Source organism: Staurois parvus, unplaced genomic scaffold (assembly GCF_062004578.1).
Source record: "Staurois parvus isolate SC_StPar_1 unplaced genomic scaffold, SC_StPar_1.0 ptg000108l, whole genome shotgun sequence".
Classification (NCBI taxonomy): domain Eukaryota; kingdom Metazoa; phylum Chordata; class Amphibia; order Anura; family Ranidae; genus Staurois; species Staurois parvus.
The window spans coordinates 185,861-203,534 of NW_028317904.1; the positions used below are offsets into that span (position 1 = coordinate 185,861).

Below are 17,674 nucleotides of genomic sequence, written 5' to 3' on the forward strand. Positions count from 1 at the left end.
AAAAGTGGGCCATCTTGGATAGCCGATCCACTACTATCAGAATGGTAGTAAACCCCTCTGAGGGCGGCAAATCCACAATGAAGTCCATTGCGAACATCTCCCAGGGACGATCAGGAATGGGCAGGGGCCTCAGCAACCCCCAGGCTTTGGCTTTGTCTCCCTTGTTTCGCAGACACACTGTGCACGACTTCACATAAGCTCTACAGTCATAATTCAAGTTGGGCCACCAGAAGGATTGCTGGATTAGTTCCATTGTCTTAAGGGCTCCAAAGTATCCAGCCAGTTGATGGTCATGGAAAGCCCTAAAAACTTGAGACCTCACTTCTTGGGGTACAAAGATTTTATCCTTGTGCCACAGAAGACCATCCTGCCTTCTAAGCGAATCATGTTCGGGTTCAGGACATAGTGCAGAGGCTTGCTTGATCAAAGACTTTAGGCTGGGTTGGATCAGCAAAAGATTTTGGGTTGACAAAATGGTGTTGGGGGGAGAAGGTTCCTCTGGGTCCGGGAACATGTGGGAAAGGGCATCTGCCTTCCCGTACTTGGATCATGGGCGGAAGGTTATGTGGAAGCTAAACCTGGAGAAATATAAAGCCCATCTAGCCTGTCGAGGTCTTAGGCGCTTGGTGGACCTTAGATACTTCAGATTTTTATGATCTATGAAAATCATAATTGGGTGGCTGGCTCCTTCCAAGAGATATCTCCATTCTTCGAAGTCTATCTTAATCACTAAAAGTTCCCTATCACCCACATCGTTGTTCCTTTTGGCTTGGCTCAGTTTTCTAGAACAAAACGCTATTGGGTGAAGCAGAGCCTTTGGGCCCTGGCGCTAGGAGAGTACGGCTCCTGTAGCAACTTCAGATGCGTCCACCTCCAGGATGAAGGGGAGTGTTGGCTCTGGATGCTGTAACACAGGAGCAAAGGTGAATTGATCTTTTAATTGCTCAAATGCTTTTTGAGCCTCCTGGCTCCAGCAAAATCGTGTATGCTGGCGGGTGAGTTGAGTAATAGGGACAATGATTGTGGAAAAGCCCTTAATAAATTTCCGATAAAAGTTGGCGAAACCCAACCCAAAATCTTTGGACCCCTTTCCTGTCTGAAGGTGCAGGCCAATCCAGGATAGCAGATACTTTCTGAGGGTCCATGGAGATTCCCTCGGTGGAAATTATGAGCCCCAGGAACTGGATGAACTGCTTCTCAAACTCACTCTTCTCCACCTGACGTACAAGCCATGCATCCTTAGAGTGTTTAGCACTTTCCTAACGCGATCACGATGGAGTTCCAGTGAGGTAGAGAAAATTAGGATATCGTCCAGGTAGACGATCACAAAAAAAGGCAAGGTACTCTCTAAAGACGTCGTTCACAAAATGATGAAACGTAGCTGGGGCATTACTTAGCCCAAATGGCATCACCAGGTATTAGAAATGTCCGAAGCGTGTTCTGAAGGCGGTCTTCCACTCATCGCCCTCTCTTATACGGACTAAATTGTAGGCCCCCCGTAAGTCCAGTTTAGTGAACACCCGGGCTGTTCGAAATCTCTGAAACAACTCAGGCACCAGAGCAAGAGGATACCGGTTGGTAATTTTATTAAGTTCCCTGTAGTCAATGCAAGGTCTAAGAGACCGATCCTTTTTTTCTACAAAGAAAATACCGGCCCTGGCAGGAGAGGAAGAGGGGCAGATGAATCCTTTAGCGAGATTCTCGTCTAGATAGTTTGAGGGCTTCCAGTTCAAGTTCAGACAATGGCAAAATTCACCCAAATGGTATTTCTGCCCCTGGGAGTAACTCAATTGGGCAATCGTAAGACCAATGAGCAGGCAATGTGTCAGTCGTCTTCTTATCAAACACATCAAGGAAGTCATGGTAGGTAGAGGGAACTGATTGACTGGCCTCTGGTGGAGGTTAGACTGAGAGAAGAATACGGAAGAATTGGTGGATGTAGGAGCACCACAGTATTTTAGACAATATTCAGAAGAAAAGATGATTTCCTTCTTGAAATCGATTCAATTGATCTGTGGGTTGTGGGCTTGCAACCAGAGTTTTTCTAGGATAGCTGGAAACATGGGGAATCTGATCACGTCAAAACGAATAAACTCCTGATGGCCGGAGTCGGTGGTTGCAAGAATAGGAATTGTTTCCTGGGTAACAGGTCCGGAACTCAGAGTAGTGCCATCCGCAAGTAAGACATCAAATCTCTGTTTCTTAGGCAGAAGAGGGATGTGTAAGTCGTTGGCCAATTGGATGTCTAAGAAACAGCTATAAGCTCCTGAGTCAACGACTGCCCACAACTTGACGTCCCTTCTAGCCACCTGCAATGACATGGGGAGAATGATATGGGTGGTCAAAGTCCCGGATAGCTGAAGGTAGGAAGGATGGGCCTGGCTGGACTTACTTGGTCGTTCTGGGCAGTTACGCAGGAAGTAGCCCCACAGTAGAGACAGATGTTGCCTTGCTGTCTGCGTAGCCTTTCTTCCGGAATTACGGCAGGTCGGAGAAGGCCGATTTAAATAGGTTCTACCTCCGAAGTGTTGATGGGTTACAGAGCAAGGGCAGGAGCCGTTGGTCCTGGAACTTTTGGCAGAACCCAAGTGGGCTGAAAGGTCTGAGTGCGCTCCGCGCGTCTTTCCCGTAGACGCCGATTCAACTGAGTAGCGAGCAGGATAAGGTTCTCCAAGGAGGAGGAAGCTTCCACCCTAGCTGAATCGTCCTTGAGGGACTCGGACAGTCCTAGGCGGAACTGGTACTTCAATGCTGCATCGTTCCAACCGGTGTCTGCAGACCATTTACGGAAATCCACTATGTAGTCCTCCACAGGCCGCCGACCCTGTATTAGAGCATGGAGGGCGGACTCAGCAGTGGAGGTCCTCTGCGGATCGTCGTAGAGGGCAGCCATGGCTTCAAAGAATTCACTCGCTGAATTAAGTGCAGGGCTCTTTTGTTCCAGAAGACCATGTGCCCAAGACTGAGGTTCTTCAGACAAGAGAGATGATGAACCCGACCTTGACCGCTTCCAGAGAAAAGGTCCTGGGTTGCAGAGCAAAATATAGTTCACAGGCATTTTTGAAAGCTCTGAACATACGTCGATCCCCAAGAAAACGTTCAGGAGTAGGAATTCTTGGTTCCGGAGGTGGTAACACTATATCAGGAGTGGTGGCAGGAGACTGACTGGCAGGTGCGGCTACTGGATTGGAACTGGGGAAGGGATCCTGGTCCACGAAAGCAGAGAGGGAGTGAAGACGCCCTTCTAGCTGGAAGTGTCCTTGCTGTAGATCCTTCAATGCTTGGGTAAGTGCCGTCATCTGTTGGCACAGGGCCTCTAGTGCGGAAGCGCCTCTCTCGGCCTCGGACATACTGGCTGGATGATACTATCACGTACCTGGTGATGGAGGCCAATGGAGAGAGGGCTTCCCTTGCGGCTAAGTTCCGGACTCCCCTGAGAGTGGGACAGCGGGAGTCTGGTCCAAAGTTGCACAGGTTGCCTGTAGGAGTGCTGGTTGGTGGTCCACTCAGAAGCACAGCTTCAGGAGACAAATAAATTCTTTAAAAATCATACAATGTGATTTCCTGATTTTTTTTTTAAAATTCTGTCTCTCAGAGTGGGAATGCACCTACAATGTGAATTTCAGACCCTTCCATGATTTCTAAGTGGGAGAACTTGCAAAATCGCAGGGTGTTCAAATACTTCTGTTCCTCACTGTATACTCAAACATTTTGTTCCTCTCCAGGACGTCTCCAGAGCCTCCCCTATCCTATGTAACGCTCTACCCCAATCTGACTATTGCCTACTCTGCCCACTTTTAGGCAATCTTTGAAAATCTCTCTCTTCAGGGAAGCCTATCCTGCCTTCAGCTTATAACCGAATCTTCTATTTCTCCTATCAGTTCATCCCCTACCAGTATTACCTTTTGTACCACCAGCCCCTCCCTCTTAGATTGTAAGCTCCAAGGAGCAGGGCCCTCCTAACCATCTTGTATTGAACTGTATTGTTGCTGTATTGTCTCCCGTTATATTGTAAAGTGCTGAGCAAACTGTTTGCTCTAGATCAGGCATGTCCAAAGTCCGGCCCGCGGGCCATTTACGGCCCGGGGGTCGGTTTAATATGGCCCTCCAACAGCCCTCCCTGCTCTGTGTAATGTGGCCCTCCCACGGCCCTCCCTTCTATGGCAGACAGTCTTCTGCTTGAGAGCAGAGGGCAGTGCACATGCCTGACTGCAGCGCGTTCTCCCTGGTCTGTGTAAATGCGGCTGTCGCACGGCCCTCCCTTCTGTGGCAGACAGTCTTCTGCTTGAGAGCAGTGCGCATGCGTGACTGCGCCGCGCTGGGAGCGACAGAGGGTGGTGACGTCAGGGCCGGGCTTCCAGCGTGCAGTGTGTTTCTCTTCCCCTCCCGGCTGCCGAGCAGAGACTTCAGCTCCAGCTACCTTTTTCACCCTTCACATTAGTGCAGGTAAGTTTTTTTTTAATTTATTTTCAATACATTGTGAAAACTCAGCTGTCAGTTGATCTTAATGTTATGAAATGTAAAGTATGTCATTTGCAATTAACTTGGCATAAAATAATTTATTTGCATTTAATTATAATGGTTCAAAGAATGTTCGGAAAAATGTTCGGCCCTCCACCATGTTCACTTCATCCAATCTGGCCCTCTTTGAAAAAAGTTTGGACACCCCTGCTCTAGATAAATCCTGTATAATAATAATAAATTTATTTTTAACAGGTATATACTTACAAACTTTTAGGTTACATTCACATGGCTGTAAAAAAAATGTACGCATGTTATTATGCATGTTTTCTTCTAGTACGAAAGTCAATGCATAATAATCAATAAATACTTGTGCAAACCTGTACTATTTTTCCCCCAATAGCTGCATTTTGTATTTTCTCAGTTGCTGATTTTTGGATTCTGTGTCATGTGTGGATCTGAATGAAGCATGTTTACAAACCTGTGTGAATGTCTCCATTGAAAACAATGCAGCGGAGTTCAGATCTGTAAATAAAAATGCTTGTAAATGTGTTTTTTGAATAAAGCCTTCTCCTTTGCGTACAATTGTTTGAGGTCAAAAGAGTAAAAAAAAAAAAAGTCTACAAAAGGTAATATTTAAAGATACGTTTACAGGTGCACGCTGCTGTTATACGATTTTGACCAGACTTTCATTGTGATGTAGTCCTACTTGTATACAACTTTGATAAGGTTTGTATGTTCTACGGGGCCAAAATCACAGTGAAATCGCACCAAACTATTACAGGAACCTTTTACAAAATTGCTCCATGCTGAGTTACAGTGACGCGATTTCCCTTGTCGTGCTATTCTGTGTGACTCAAGTCGCATTTGAAATTGCACTAGTGCGAACCAGGCATAAATGAAAGCTTTTTGTCTAGCTCAAACCTGCTGATGTTTGGCATATGTTGGTGGCAGCAGCAGCATTGTTGGCTATTAGAAGTAATGTAGGCAGCTGCCAACTGGCTGAATCACTTTTTTTATGCTGCAGTACAGTTGGTTGAACTAGATTGTCTTTTTTCATAGCGAGGTTGAAATAAGACACAAATCCATATAGGAAAAAGTTGAATAATAAAATTGAAAACCTACAGTTGTGACCAAAATTATTCAACCCCCAATGCTGTAAAGGGGTTTAGGGACTATAGTGTACATTTGGAATTGTATTCAGAATCAAATCCTACAAGGACGTTGTAACTACCCAAATGCAACTAAAATGACATCAATTGTTTATGTAATACAGTAGTAAATGGTTCTTATGTGGTTTCTTCATTGCCACAATTATTCAACCCCTTAAAGACTACCACTCTGAAGAACAGAGGTTCATACAGGTGCTTTCCATCAGGTATTGAAAACACCTGTGGATGTCACCGAGCAGCAATCAAGCATAATAAGCACCAATTAGGCAGCTTTAAAATGACTGTGATACTCAGCTCCTTCTAGACATTTACTGGTGTGGTTACAAACATGGTGAAGGCAAGAGAATGGTCCAGGAAGACAAGAGAAGAGGTGATTTCTCTTCACAGGAAGGGCAATGGCTATAAGAAGATTGCAAAGATGTTAAACATACCAAGAGACACCTTAGGAAGCATCATTCGCAAATTCAAGGCAAAGGGCACTGTTGAAACGCTACCTGGTCGTGGCAGAAAGAAGATGCTGACTTCGACTGCTGTGCGCTACCTGAAGCGTAGAGTGGAGAGAAGTCCCCGTGTGACTGCTGAGGAACTGAGAAAAGATTTGTCAGATGTGGGTACAGAAGTTTCAGCCCAGACAATAAGACGCACACTGCGTAATGAAGGCCTCCGTGCCAGAACTCCCAGGCGTACCCCCTTGCTGTCTCCAAAGAATAAGAAGAGTCGACTGCAGTATGCCAAAAGCCATGTGGACAAACCACAAAAGTTGTGGGATAGTGTTCTGTGGACTGATGAAACAAAATTAGAACTGTTTGGGCCCATGGATCAACGCTATGTTTGGAGGAGGAAGAACAAGGCCTATGATGAAAAGAACACCTTGCCTACTGTGAAGCATGGTGGAGGGTCAATCATGCTTTGGGGCTGTTTTGCTTCTGCAGGTACAGGGAAGCTTCAGCGTGTGCAAGGTACCATGAATTCTCTTCAGTACCAGGAGATATTGGATGGAAACGTGATGCAGTCCGTCACACACCTGAGGCTTGGGAGACGTTGGACCTTTCAACAGGACAATGATCCCAAGCATACCTCCAAGTCCACTAGAGCATGGTTGCAGAGGAAAGGCTGGAACATTTTGGAGTGGCCATCGCAGTCACCAGACTTAAATCCGATTGAGAACCTCTGGTGGGACTTAAAGAAAGCAGTTGCAGTGCGCAAGCCTAAGAATGTGACTGAACTGGAGGCCTTTGCCCATGAAGAATGGGCGAAGATACCCGTAGATCGCTGCAAGACACTTGTGTCAAGCTATGCTTCACGTTTAAAAGCTGTTATAACTGTAAAAGGATGCTGTACTAAGTACTAAGATTGAATGTCACTTGGGGGTTGAATAAAACTGATAATGCTGTGAGCACAGAAAAGACATTTGTGGTTATTTCATTATAACTGTTATGTTATATTTGTCTGACCTACAAGTGCCTCTTTAATGTAAATGTAAGCAAGATGACTGAATGATCAAAAGCAATGTCAAACTGGCCAAAACACTCAATTTCAGTGGGGGTTGAATAATTTTGGTCACAACTGTACATACAGTTGTGTTCAAAATAATAGCAGTCAGACCTCACTAACCTGATCAATCACTGTTTTTGGTAGAAATGAGATTTCTACATGGCAAACAATTTACTAGCAGGTGTAGTAGAGTAATAGAAATCCAACAGACCCAACAGTCATGACATGCATGCTGCTGATTCTGTGTAATTGAATCACTAATTGAAAGGGGCATGTTCAAAATAATAGCAGTGTGGAGTTCTATTAGTGAGGTCATTCATTCTTTGAAAAACAGGCGGCAATTATTGCCCTTATTTAAGGAAGGAAGGCAGCAAGTGTTGTACATGCTGGTTACAATGCATTTCTCTCTGAAATTGTGAGGAAAATGAGTCGTTCCAGACATTGTTCAGAACAGCGTACCTTGATTAAAAAGTTGCTTGGAGAGGGGAAAACATATAAAGAAGTGCAGAAAGTGATAGGCTGCTCAGCTAAAATGATCGCAAATGCTTTAAAATGGCAACCAAAACCTGAAAGACGTGGAAGAAAGTGAAAAACTACCATGCGAATGGATAGAATAGCCAAAATGGCAAGGACTCAGCCAACAATCAGCTCCAGGAAGATCAAAGAAAGTTACCTGTGAGTACTGTTAAATTAGAAGACGCCTATGTGAAGCCAAGCTATCTGCAAGAAGCCCCCGCAAAGTCCCACTGTTAAAAAAAAAAGACGTGCTGAAGAGGTTACAATTTGCCAAAGAGCACATTGACTGGCCTAAAGAGAAACAGCGCAACATTTTGTGGACTGATGAAAGTAAGATTGTTCTTTTTGGGTCTAGTGGCCGGAGACAGTTTGTCAGACGACCCCCAAACACTGAATTCAAGCCACAGTACACTGTGAAGACAGTGAAGCATGGTTGCGCAAGCATCATGATATGGGGATGTTTCTCATACTACGGTGTTGGGCCTATTTATCGCATACCAGGGATCATGGATCAGTTTGAATACATCAGAATACTTGAAGAGGTCATGCTGCCTTATGCTGAAGAGGAAATGCCCTTGAAATGGGTGTTCCAACAAGACAACGACCCCAAACACACCAGTAAACGTGCAACATCTTGGTTCCAGACCAACAAGATTGACGTTATGGAGTGGCCAGCCCAATCTCCGGATCTTAATCCAATAGAAAACTTGTGGGGTGACATAAAAAATGCAGTTTTTGAGGCAAAACCAAGAAATAGAGAAGAACTGTGGAATGTAGTCCAATCATCCTGGGCTGGTATACCTGTTCACAGGTGCCAGAAGCTGGTTGACTCCATGTGACACAGATGTACAGCAGTTCTCAGAAGCAGTGGTTATACAACTAAATATCAATTAAGTGATTCAAAGGAAAGCAACATCTGCAAACATTTTTCAGTTTATATAGTGAATGTTTGAGTTTGTAAAGAATACAAACTGCTATTTTTTTGAACAGTCTAATATTCACTTTTATTCAATTTTTTTTAGAGGAACAACACAAATTTGATATATTTTTCTTCATGTTTTGATTTGGAATAGAAAGTATAGTGTTCCCAATGCATTTGTGTGTATGGAAATAAAAGCTATTAGAAGGATTTTGAGCTTTATTCACTTTTTTCAACACACTGCTATTATTTTGAACACAACTGTATATACAATCCTATACACAGCTGATCCAGAGGAAAGCAAAAAACCCTGTATAAAGCATAAACCAGTTTTCTCCAAGAGAGGCAAAAAAAAACCTTCCTAATCCCCTAGAAGGCAATTGGCTAATCCCTGGTGTAATTACCTATAAATGTTAGTATCCAATTATATTTTGTGCATTTAGGAATGCCAGGACTAGTACCTGAGGACACCTAGTTCACATTTTCACAGTTCTTACTGAAAAGTCTAGCTGTGTAAAAATGTAACCACTCCCCACGTGTCCTGGGCTTACCTGTCCCTTCTGGGTGCAAGGATTCATCTAGGTGTGTCATCAGAAAAAGCAACGGAACATCAGCGAATTTTTATTTGCTAATTGTCCCTCTAGTAAATGAGCCCAGCATCATTAAGCTGCGATTGTTTCCAGGTTCAATGCTGTTATTCCCACCACCTCTGTGGCCAGGATAGAAGCTAATTGGGCATGATTTGCTTTCAATCAGCTTCAAAGGAGTGACATTGGCAGAGGTGACACTAGGGGTCTGATGTCTGCTTAAAGAGAACCTGTCACTTGTAGTTTTGCGATCTCATCGCCCTGTCTTGCGATAGCAATACAGTTAAATGAGTTTGATGCACACACTATAGATTGCCATAGTAAGGAACCACCTGGCGGTACCTCTAGCAACTCACCGGTTAGGATTCCCCAGAGTGCGGAGTCTAAGTCCCGGTCCCAATCACCAGGGCCCCTGCGCTGTCATTGGTGCCAGGCATGCACCCGCGGCTCCGAGTGCGCATGCGCGAGTTCCGCCTCCGCCGGCCAGGACCTAGTGCCCGTACAGCAGCGTGAACCGGCACACTGCGCCTGCGCCGAGCCGCACGTCGTGGCGGCTCCTGACAGCCATCCTTTGTGGCAATTGAGGAATATATTTAACATTTTTGTGCCTGGAGTTCAGCTTTAAAGTACACAGCTTTAAACTTCTTCTGACAGCTTTGTTTCAAATAGTTAGGTTCCTGAAACTTTTTTGTATGAGGCAATTTGTGGTTTAAAGGCGCATTACGCAACACTAAAAAATATTCCATAAATGTCCCATAAGAAAATAAAATGCAAAAAAGCAGCTGTCACGCATATCTTTTTCCATTATTTTTGTCAGTGATTTTCTTAAAGAGAAACTGTGATGTATATTCAATGAGAGAACCATTTTAATTCATATATTTACTAGCTTTCTCTTCCACAATTTCATGATGCTATTTCATATGGATTTGTAGATTCTCCCCCTACATATACAAGTGATAAGAAAAAAAAAAAAACATAAACGAAGGTGACTTTCAACAAAACTGTATGTCAAAATTATCCAGAGTGATAGGCAGCTTAAGGCTACGTTCACACTAGCTTTGTCAGCAGGTGTCAGACAGGCTTTTGGGAAGCGTTTTTAACACTTCTCAAAGCCTATGAAAATTCTGCACATGGCAGCACACAATGCTGTTCACACAGAAACATTAGCATCGCGGCAAAACTGATGCCTCGTGTTGAGTCTGGAGTTGAAGCCTCCCATTCAAGTCTATGGTGCCGCTCCACAAACGCTTGGCAGGTGTTTGCGGTGCGGTTGCGGAGTGTTAATACCATTTAACTTCATTAACCTCCTCGGCAGTATGATTATTTCTGATTTTTTGTGCTGAAAGCGGTACCATTTTTTTGCATGGAAATATGTAGTTTTTTTATTGTAGGCTGTAATTTTTAGGAATAACTCACTGAAATCTGTACGAACAAGAGTCTAGTAAACATCCCGGGTAGGATAAAATTTGAAACACGAAATCATAAATTATAATTTAATAAATAATCATAAAAAATAATATTATAATAATAAATTTAATTCAATAATATAATCAAACCAAAAACACTGAAATTTGAAATAAGGAGGCAAATTCGCACATCGCTGAGCAAAATCATTTTCAGTGTCCGATGACGAATTTCCCCACAAATCATTATCACTCAATTCTGCAAGTGGTTCTGATTTACTATCGCTGTTCTCTAGCTGGTCTAAAACCGCTTTTGACGTAAAGGGACGCTTTTTGGACGCCATGGACGTTTCTAAGTTTCCAGGCAGAAAGAACAGTAAAAATGCAGGCAGGCCACAGGACAAAGCAGTAGGGACAAAATGTATGTGAAATGCATTGAAACAGCAATGTTTTACTATGTAATAATCATTTTAAAAAAATACATTTTTTAAAAAATTTCAAATTTGCTGCCGGTTCCGGCGCCCGTACGTCCCGACATCACAGGGACCGAAACACGGAAAACGGCATCGGCCGGAGGAGATGGCCGGGGACGCTGCAGGGGGCACATCTTGGGAGCGAAGCACAAGGTAAGCGCTGCAGGGACTCCCTGAGCAATGCTGCATGGTAAGCCTGAGTGTAGCTCGGGGTTACCGCTCTTGGTACTCAAATTTTACCCCGAGCTACACTCGGGAATACCGCTAAGGAGGTTAAAGGAGTTTGTGGTGCGGTTTAACGCATGGCAACCGGCATAGGGCATTTTGGGAGCATTTGAGGAGCATTAAAAACGCTTCCCAAATGCCTGTCTAACGCTATAGGGGCGTTTGGCAAGAGTTAGAAATAAAGTCAAGTGTGAACAAGCCCTTTATTATGTACATAACGGATTTTTTCTGTAAAAGTCTAGTATGGCTCCCATGCCTCTATATTGATTAATAAGGAGATTCCTGACACTAAAGGACCAATAGAAAGGATTAGAAAATGGAAAGGTAAAACTAAGCTGGCTTTTATAGACACTGATTTTATGTAAAGGTAAACTACAGTGATGTTCCAGTAATATCCATCTCAGATGTTGTGCCCCAAGATAAGGCTGCAGGAATGTGTCTATGGAGGACCAAAGCTGCCCAAACATGGTTAGATTTTCATTTGAACATTCATATAAAAATTGTTCATCTTTTGACTCATAGGCTGTTTGTGCTTCACTCTGATGATTTGGTATTTGGTGGATCTGTTCCCTACCGCACCCTTTTTTTGTGCTTCCTTGCAGACTTGTTTTTTGCGCCACTTTGCTCTTTGTTCCATGGGATTTGACATACTACCATTCCTTGGAGAAATTAATATCTCAAATTTACCACTCTTTCCTTGAGTTGCTACTTCCATTACCAAATTAATTTCCATTTGTTCCATATATTGGCCTGCTCTAGAAACGTCCAATTGGGGGAATGTTCTGGTGCCCCTCTGTCAGTCTTTGTTTGGTGACTTACATCTGACCACTCTTGCCCTCTTTGATGATGCACCCCACTGGAGCATGGTGTCCAGCCTCTCATCCTGGAAGTCATCCTTTCTTTTGCTCTGACATATGCTTTTAAAGTCCTTTGTCTTTCATGCCCCATGAGGAAGATCTAGAATATGGAATGATCGAAACGTGTCAGAGTTTTTTTCTCTTTTCTGTGTGGTTTCGTATTTTTGTATTAAGCGTTTTCTTGTACGAATACTGTCAGAACAATATTCTTTTTAGAAATCATGTATTTAACATTACAATGGAAATGTGTATGTAATAAAGTTGATAATCATTTTTAACCAAATGTCTTTTTCAATATATGTATGATCCTATTGCTGCATTAAAGTCCTACTGGGGGTTCTTTATGTACACGTCAGAACATTCTTTCCTCTCATTTGTCTGCTAATTTGTTATAAATCCTAAAAATTTAGTCCAGATCTGCTATATGAATGGAATTCCCAGATATATTAAAACAGGTTTCATTATACTATGTATGATTTTTGCCAAACAAAAACCACATTCACAGCTAGAACATCATTCATTTGAGAAAAATAACCATCTCACTCCTTCCAATTTTCGTGCGCCTACAGTCAAAAAGTTCTGTCAGTTTGACTCCCACTAAAAACCCCCCAAAAACTGTTTAAAAAATTTTTTTTGAAGAACATTCTACTAATATGTACGTGTATAATCATTTTAAGCCGATGTGAACCTTTTATTTCAAAAACGAATTTAAAAACACGATGAAAACTGAAACCGATGAAATAGATTATTTCCAAAGTGGTAATTCTGCTCAGTGTTTTACACACAACCAAACAGGTGAGACACATATTTCTTAGTTCAGAAATTAGGCTTCCTATGTCACCTCTGTACCTCTAGCCTTATCACTGTACAATGAATGGACACCATCACAAAGTCAAAATGACAAGATAAAACAGTATTTGAACAATTAGCATTGTCTGGATCTCCACTTTGGCAAATAAAACTATAGACCTAAACTTCAGTATTAGCTCTTTGCTTGTAGCTCATATTTATTTCCATACTGAGGATTACACATCTACCATCAGATCCCGGGTATTGATGGAGGGCTACATAGATTTTTTTAAACTTTAACATTCTTGCTATCCCAAAAAACACTCTTCAGAATTATTTTCCATTATTTTAATATTGGTACAAAACATTACAAAAAAGTCTCCATGTGAACTGAAATACATCCCTATTCAAGATATGAAAGACTGCAAGGACGAGTCCCCTATAGCTTCACAGTGAAAACAACAGTAAATATAGGGACCCATGACTGTCCTTGCTTTTCTTCATACATAATATTCATTGCAATAGCTGGCAGTAACATTTCATAATGTACAGAGGTGCTGCCTACTCCAGTATACGTAATAACACTCAAAACTAATGGCCATGTACATAATTTTACCAAACTTCATGACTAGGCCTAGCTTCAATTTGTAAAATTATGTTTTCTCAAATGTAAAATTTAGAACAGTTTTTTTTCCATAAATCCCAGTGATCCTGGGCCCAGTCCAGTGGTCTGTATATTCTTATTTCCTGGATTGTTACCACGCGGGTGGGCCAAACCGCCTGATCAGCATCTCCTGGTCATCCAGATCTTTTTGGACCTTTTTTCTCATGTAGAATATTGGGCAGTCTCGACTGTAATGAAAGAGCAAAAGGTCAAAAAAAAAAACCCAACAACACAGGATTCCCATTTATAAAGAGAAGCCAACTAAAACATATTTGATCCCCTGACCATTTTCTACTGCTAAACATGAAATTAAAATTAAGTGGCAAATAATTTCCAGCAAACTCATGTTTTTCCCCACTCTGTCAGAACTACAATAAATTCAAGCAAGTGAAATTTAAACCTCTAGGATACAAACTAAATGCAAAACTAAACAGAATTATGTGCAGTAAGATAGTAATAATTCCTATTGGTAAACAAATATCACACAATATCGGATTTACTGCTATTATTATGTAGGTTTGTATGTTCGCACTGCTGAGATAGTTATAACCCCTGTAGAAAAGGAAATATTCAGAGGGCGCATTTGTGGAGGAAACTGTGGATGAGGAGATGATAGCCAGTAGTAGGTTGTAGGATGGAAACATGCACTGGGCAGCACTTCTGAGAGTATGAAGCAAACTTCTAAGTGCAGTAACTCCAAAAATGGCTATAATAAGAAAGGTTAAAAACACTTACAAGGTGAACGGATTATTAAAAGCATGTTATTTCTTTCACCTTGTAAGTGTTTTTAACCGTTCTTGTTAAAGCCATTTTTGGAGTTACTGCACTTAGAAGCTCCTTCTTGTCTCATCTCTTCATAACCCCTGTAGACTTCCAGCAACCAACTATTCACATGGCTCCATTTGCTCATTGCAATTTGCAAAGTTGGAGTGTGGTCCAAACATTATACGTCAAGTTGAGGCCATGGCAGTGGTTAATTGGTGCTAGCTGAGTAGTCCAGTTGAGTAACTCTGCAAAGTTAAGCTGAAAGTGGCACCCGTAGGAGTAAAACCTGGTGGGATCTGACATTGACAAAGCATCATATATTATGAAGAAAACGTTGTAATTACATTTTCCCCAAAGTTTAAGTTGTGTACCATAAAATATTCCTAAATGTATAACAGGATGAGCGATTACTTACACAAAGCACACATTACAGGAAACTTGCACAAAGGGAACATGTAGGATGAGATCTCTTTCTAAAAATTATAGTTGCCATGCTACAATATATTTTCTGTCACTGACCCAGAACAGTTATTCAAATAAGGAGATCTAACTTGCTGTGTGCTTTTTCAGTGACTCAAACTATTTAAGTGAGAAAATGCCAAATAACTACCATTTTCATGTTGTATGCAATGTTATCATTCCCTAATCTATGATATAACTCTCAGCACAAATGTACATGTAGATTTAAAGCAAAACTGAAGTAATCAAAGTAAACTTATGTTACATGATGGGGCTGAAAACATTTGTTACGTATGTGCTGCATTTATATTCCAGAACGCATTGGATTGGTCCAGATGAACATGCTGTAGTATTACATCCTCAGCATCCCTCAGATGCCACATGGAAAAGCGAGACAAAATGTTGTAGCAAGTCAGTGCTATGACACCTCAGGTGAAGCACTGTAGGAGTAGCCAGGGTACAAGGTCAAGTGACTTTTAAGCCACCCGAGTTGCTTGCGTTATTTCAGTGATAGCTCCATAACTGGGCATCCTCAGAGGAGGAAATTGGGAGAAAGAACAAGAGAAATGGCAACATGAAAATGAAACTCAATGAGAAAACATTTAATGCAGCGCTTGAGGCTCTCATTTTGGCTACATTGTCAGGTTATTTAATTTCTTGTATTGAAGAGAAAAAGCACGTTTTAGATTTTTTTTCACTTTAACAATTCAACAGAAGCCAGACATTCATGTTCAGTAACTGTATTCATCCTCTATACGCCCGACAGAGTGCATGCATGTTGGATAATCTCCTCATTTCAGCCTATAAGTCAGTAATGGGGGGGGGGGGGGTAGATTTTATATTTTCACCTCTATATATCATCAGTGATGACTGACAGCTGCAGCTGCAGAAAGGAATCGTAGGGGAGCGAACAAAGGCCCACACAGGGGACACCTTGCACAAAGGTCTCTGAACCAATGTCAAAACAGCAGAGGCCTGACCCTTGATGGTGTTGAGGGTCAAATACTAGTCAACACCCATCTGTAATAAGGCGACTGTTAGGCTGGATGGTAAATAAGTCCTTAAGACAGGAGATCTGGACAAACTGGAAGAGCCCATGGAGCATACAATAAGTGCCAGGAGCTTTACAGGTCGGAGCACCACATCCACCTGGGACAATCAGGAGCTACATATGAGGATCACCAGAATACTCTGAATCTCAATCCTACGAATCAGAGGAAGGAGTAGTAGGGGAGGAAATCCATAGTTTAAGAGTAGTGTTTTTCAGTCAAGGCACCCTTTACAACTATGCACAATCCTGGGGCATACTAGTCTGAGGGCTTGTTCACGCTAGGAAGTGCTTCCAAGCGTGCATGCTTTTTTGCGTGTTCCCATACATTGCATTTTTTTAATGGATGTGAACATACACACATTTGCTAGATGCATGGCGGTGTCGTCAAGAATTAATGGCACCCATGCGTAACTGCAAAAGACAGCACATTTTTGTGTGGTAGGGGAAAACATGCGATTTTGCATGTGTTACCATGCTGCACCTGCTGTGAACAAGCCCTAAAATGTAGTCTGGGAGGCAGAGTTCAGTGATCTTAGGTTGTAACTCTATTCCCCCCAAATTTGCCCTGCTAACACAAATCTCCCCCTTAAAAAAAAACAAAATCACAACAGGAGCAGTGTGGGGAGGAAATGGAGGGGCCATAACCAAACCCTGCACACTGAGATATAGGAGTGACCCTGAGTTAACTCCCATGCACAGAGAGAAGAGAAAGAACACAGCCTGCTCTTCCTCCTGGCACTCTCCTTCCTCCTGCTGCTATCAGTAAACAAAACAGAGGTCATCGGTTGGTAGGACACGGGTACCTCACACAGCTTTCTGTGCTGCCGGCAATATCACTGATAGCAGCAGAGAGGAGAGAGCCGGGAGGGTCTGGGCTGTGCTCACTCTTTCCTCCCTGTGCACAGGCATTAACACAGGGTTGCGCTCATACCGGGATGTTGCCATGACACTGTTAAGGGCTCTTTGCAGCACCCAGGCTGAAAAACACTGGCTTACATAACACTTGTTGACACTTTCACATTGACCCACTGGAGTTTGGCCGCAGCGCGAGGTACTCATGGTTTTCATGTGTGATACCTGCGGTTTCCAATAGATTCTTGGTCTTTTTTGGTGTATTTTCTGAAAGCTTGCCAAAAGTCCTGCATGCTGCATTTTTTGGTGAGCTTTCAGAAAATGCACCAAAATAAGCAGAACATACTAGAAGTCTATTGGAAACTACAAGTAACGTGCATGAAAACCGCGGATACCCTGCGCTGCACCCACATTGTGGCCAAGGCCCATCAATGCCACATATATATTCACGTGAAATAACAATGTAAATTACATATGAAACTAGAAAAGCTACAATTTCTGGGGAAATTGTGTGAAGTGTTCTTGTGTTCAGCTCACACTCTAGCTTTTGTCAGTTCCCACTCTAGTTTTGAACATTCCGCCATTCATTCCTATGGGACCAATTTCACCACAAAAACGCTGATATTTCGTGAACCATTCGGCGAAATGTTCCACAAAGTAATAGCACACCAATCGGGAACAATCCGCACGTTTCGGTATATTACTGTCTATGTAGTGTAAAAACTGTGGGAGGAGTTAGGGTGGTACATTTGGCTATAATAATAAGAATATATATGTGAGATAACAGTAAGTGGTCTTGCCATGCAAGAACACAAATATAATGTTACTAAAAGCAATTAATTGAAATACTAAGTCTAAATGTGGTAAAATCACCATGCCTGCAATTAGTGAGATTAAAATTTCAATGTCCAATTGTGCTAAAATTAAATTACTAACATCACAAACATTTTTGTACCTCCAGGAGCTCATATCCAGGTCCCTAAACAG

At 42.4% G+C, this 17,674-nt stretch overlaps 1 protein-coding gene across 1 annotated transcript in view; it reads right to left on the minus strand.

The window, feature by feature from the left end:
• Nucleotides 1-13,229: 13,229 nt before the first annotated feature.
• POLD1 (DNA polymerase delta 1, catalytic subunit) overlaps nt 13,230-17,674 on the minus strand; it is a 224,719-nt gene continuing 220,274 nt past the window's right edge. Inside the window, exon 27 of the mRNA XM_089671586.1 lies at nt 13,230-13,748. Within this exon, the coding sequence (XP_089527712.1) occupies nt 13,652-13,748 (97 nt within the window). The 3' untranslated portion in view covers nt 13,230-13,651. The remainder of the gene's footprint in view (nt 13,749-17,674) is intronic.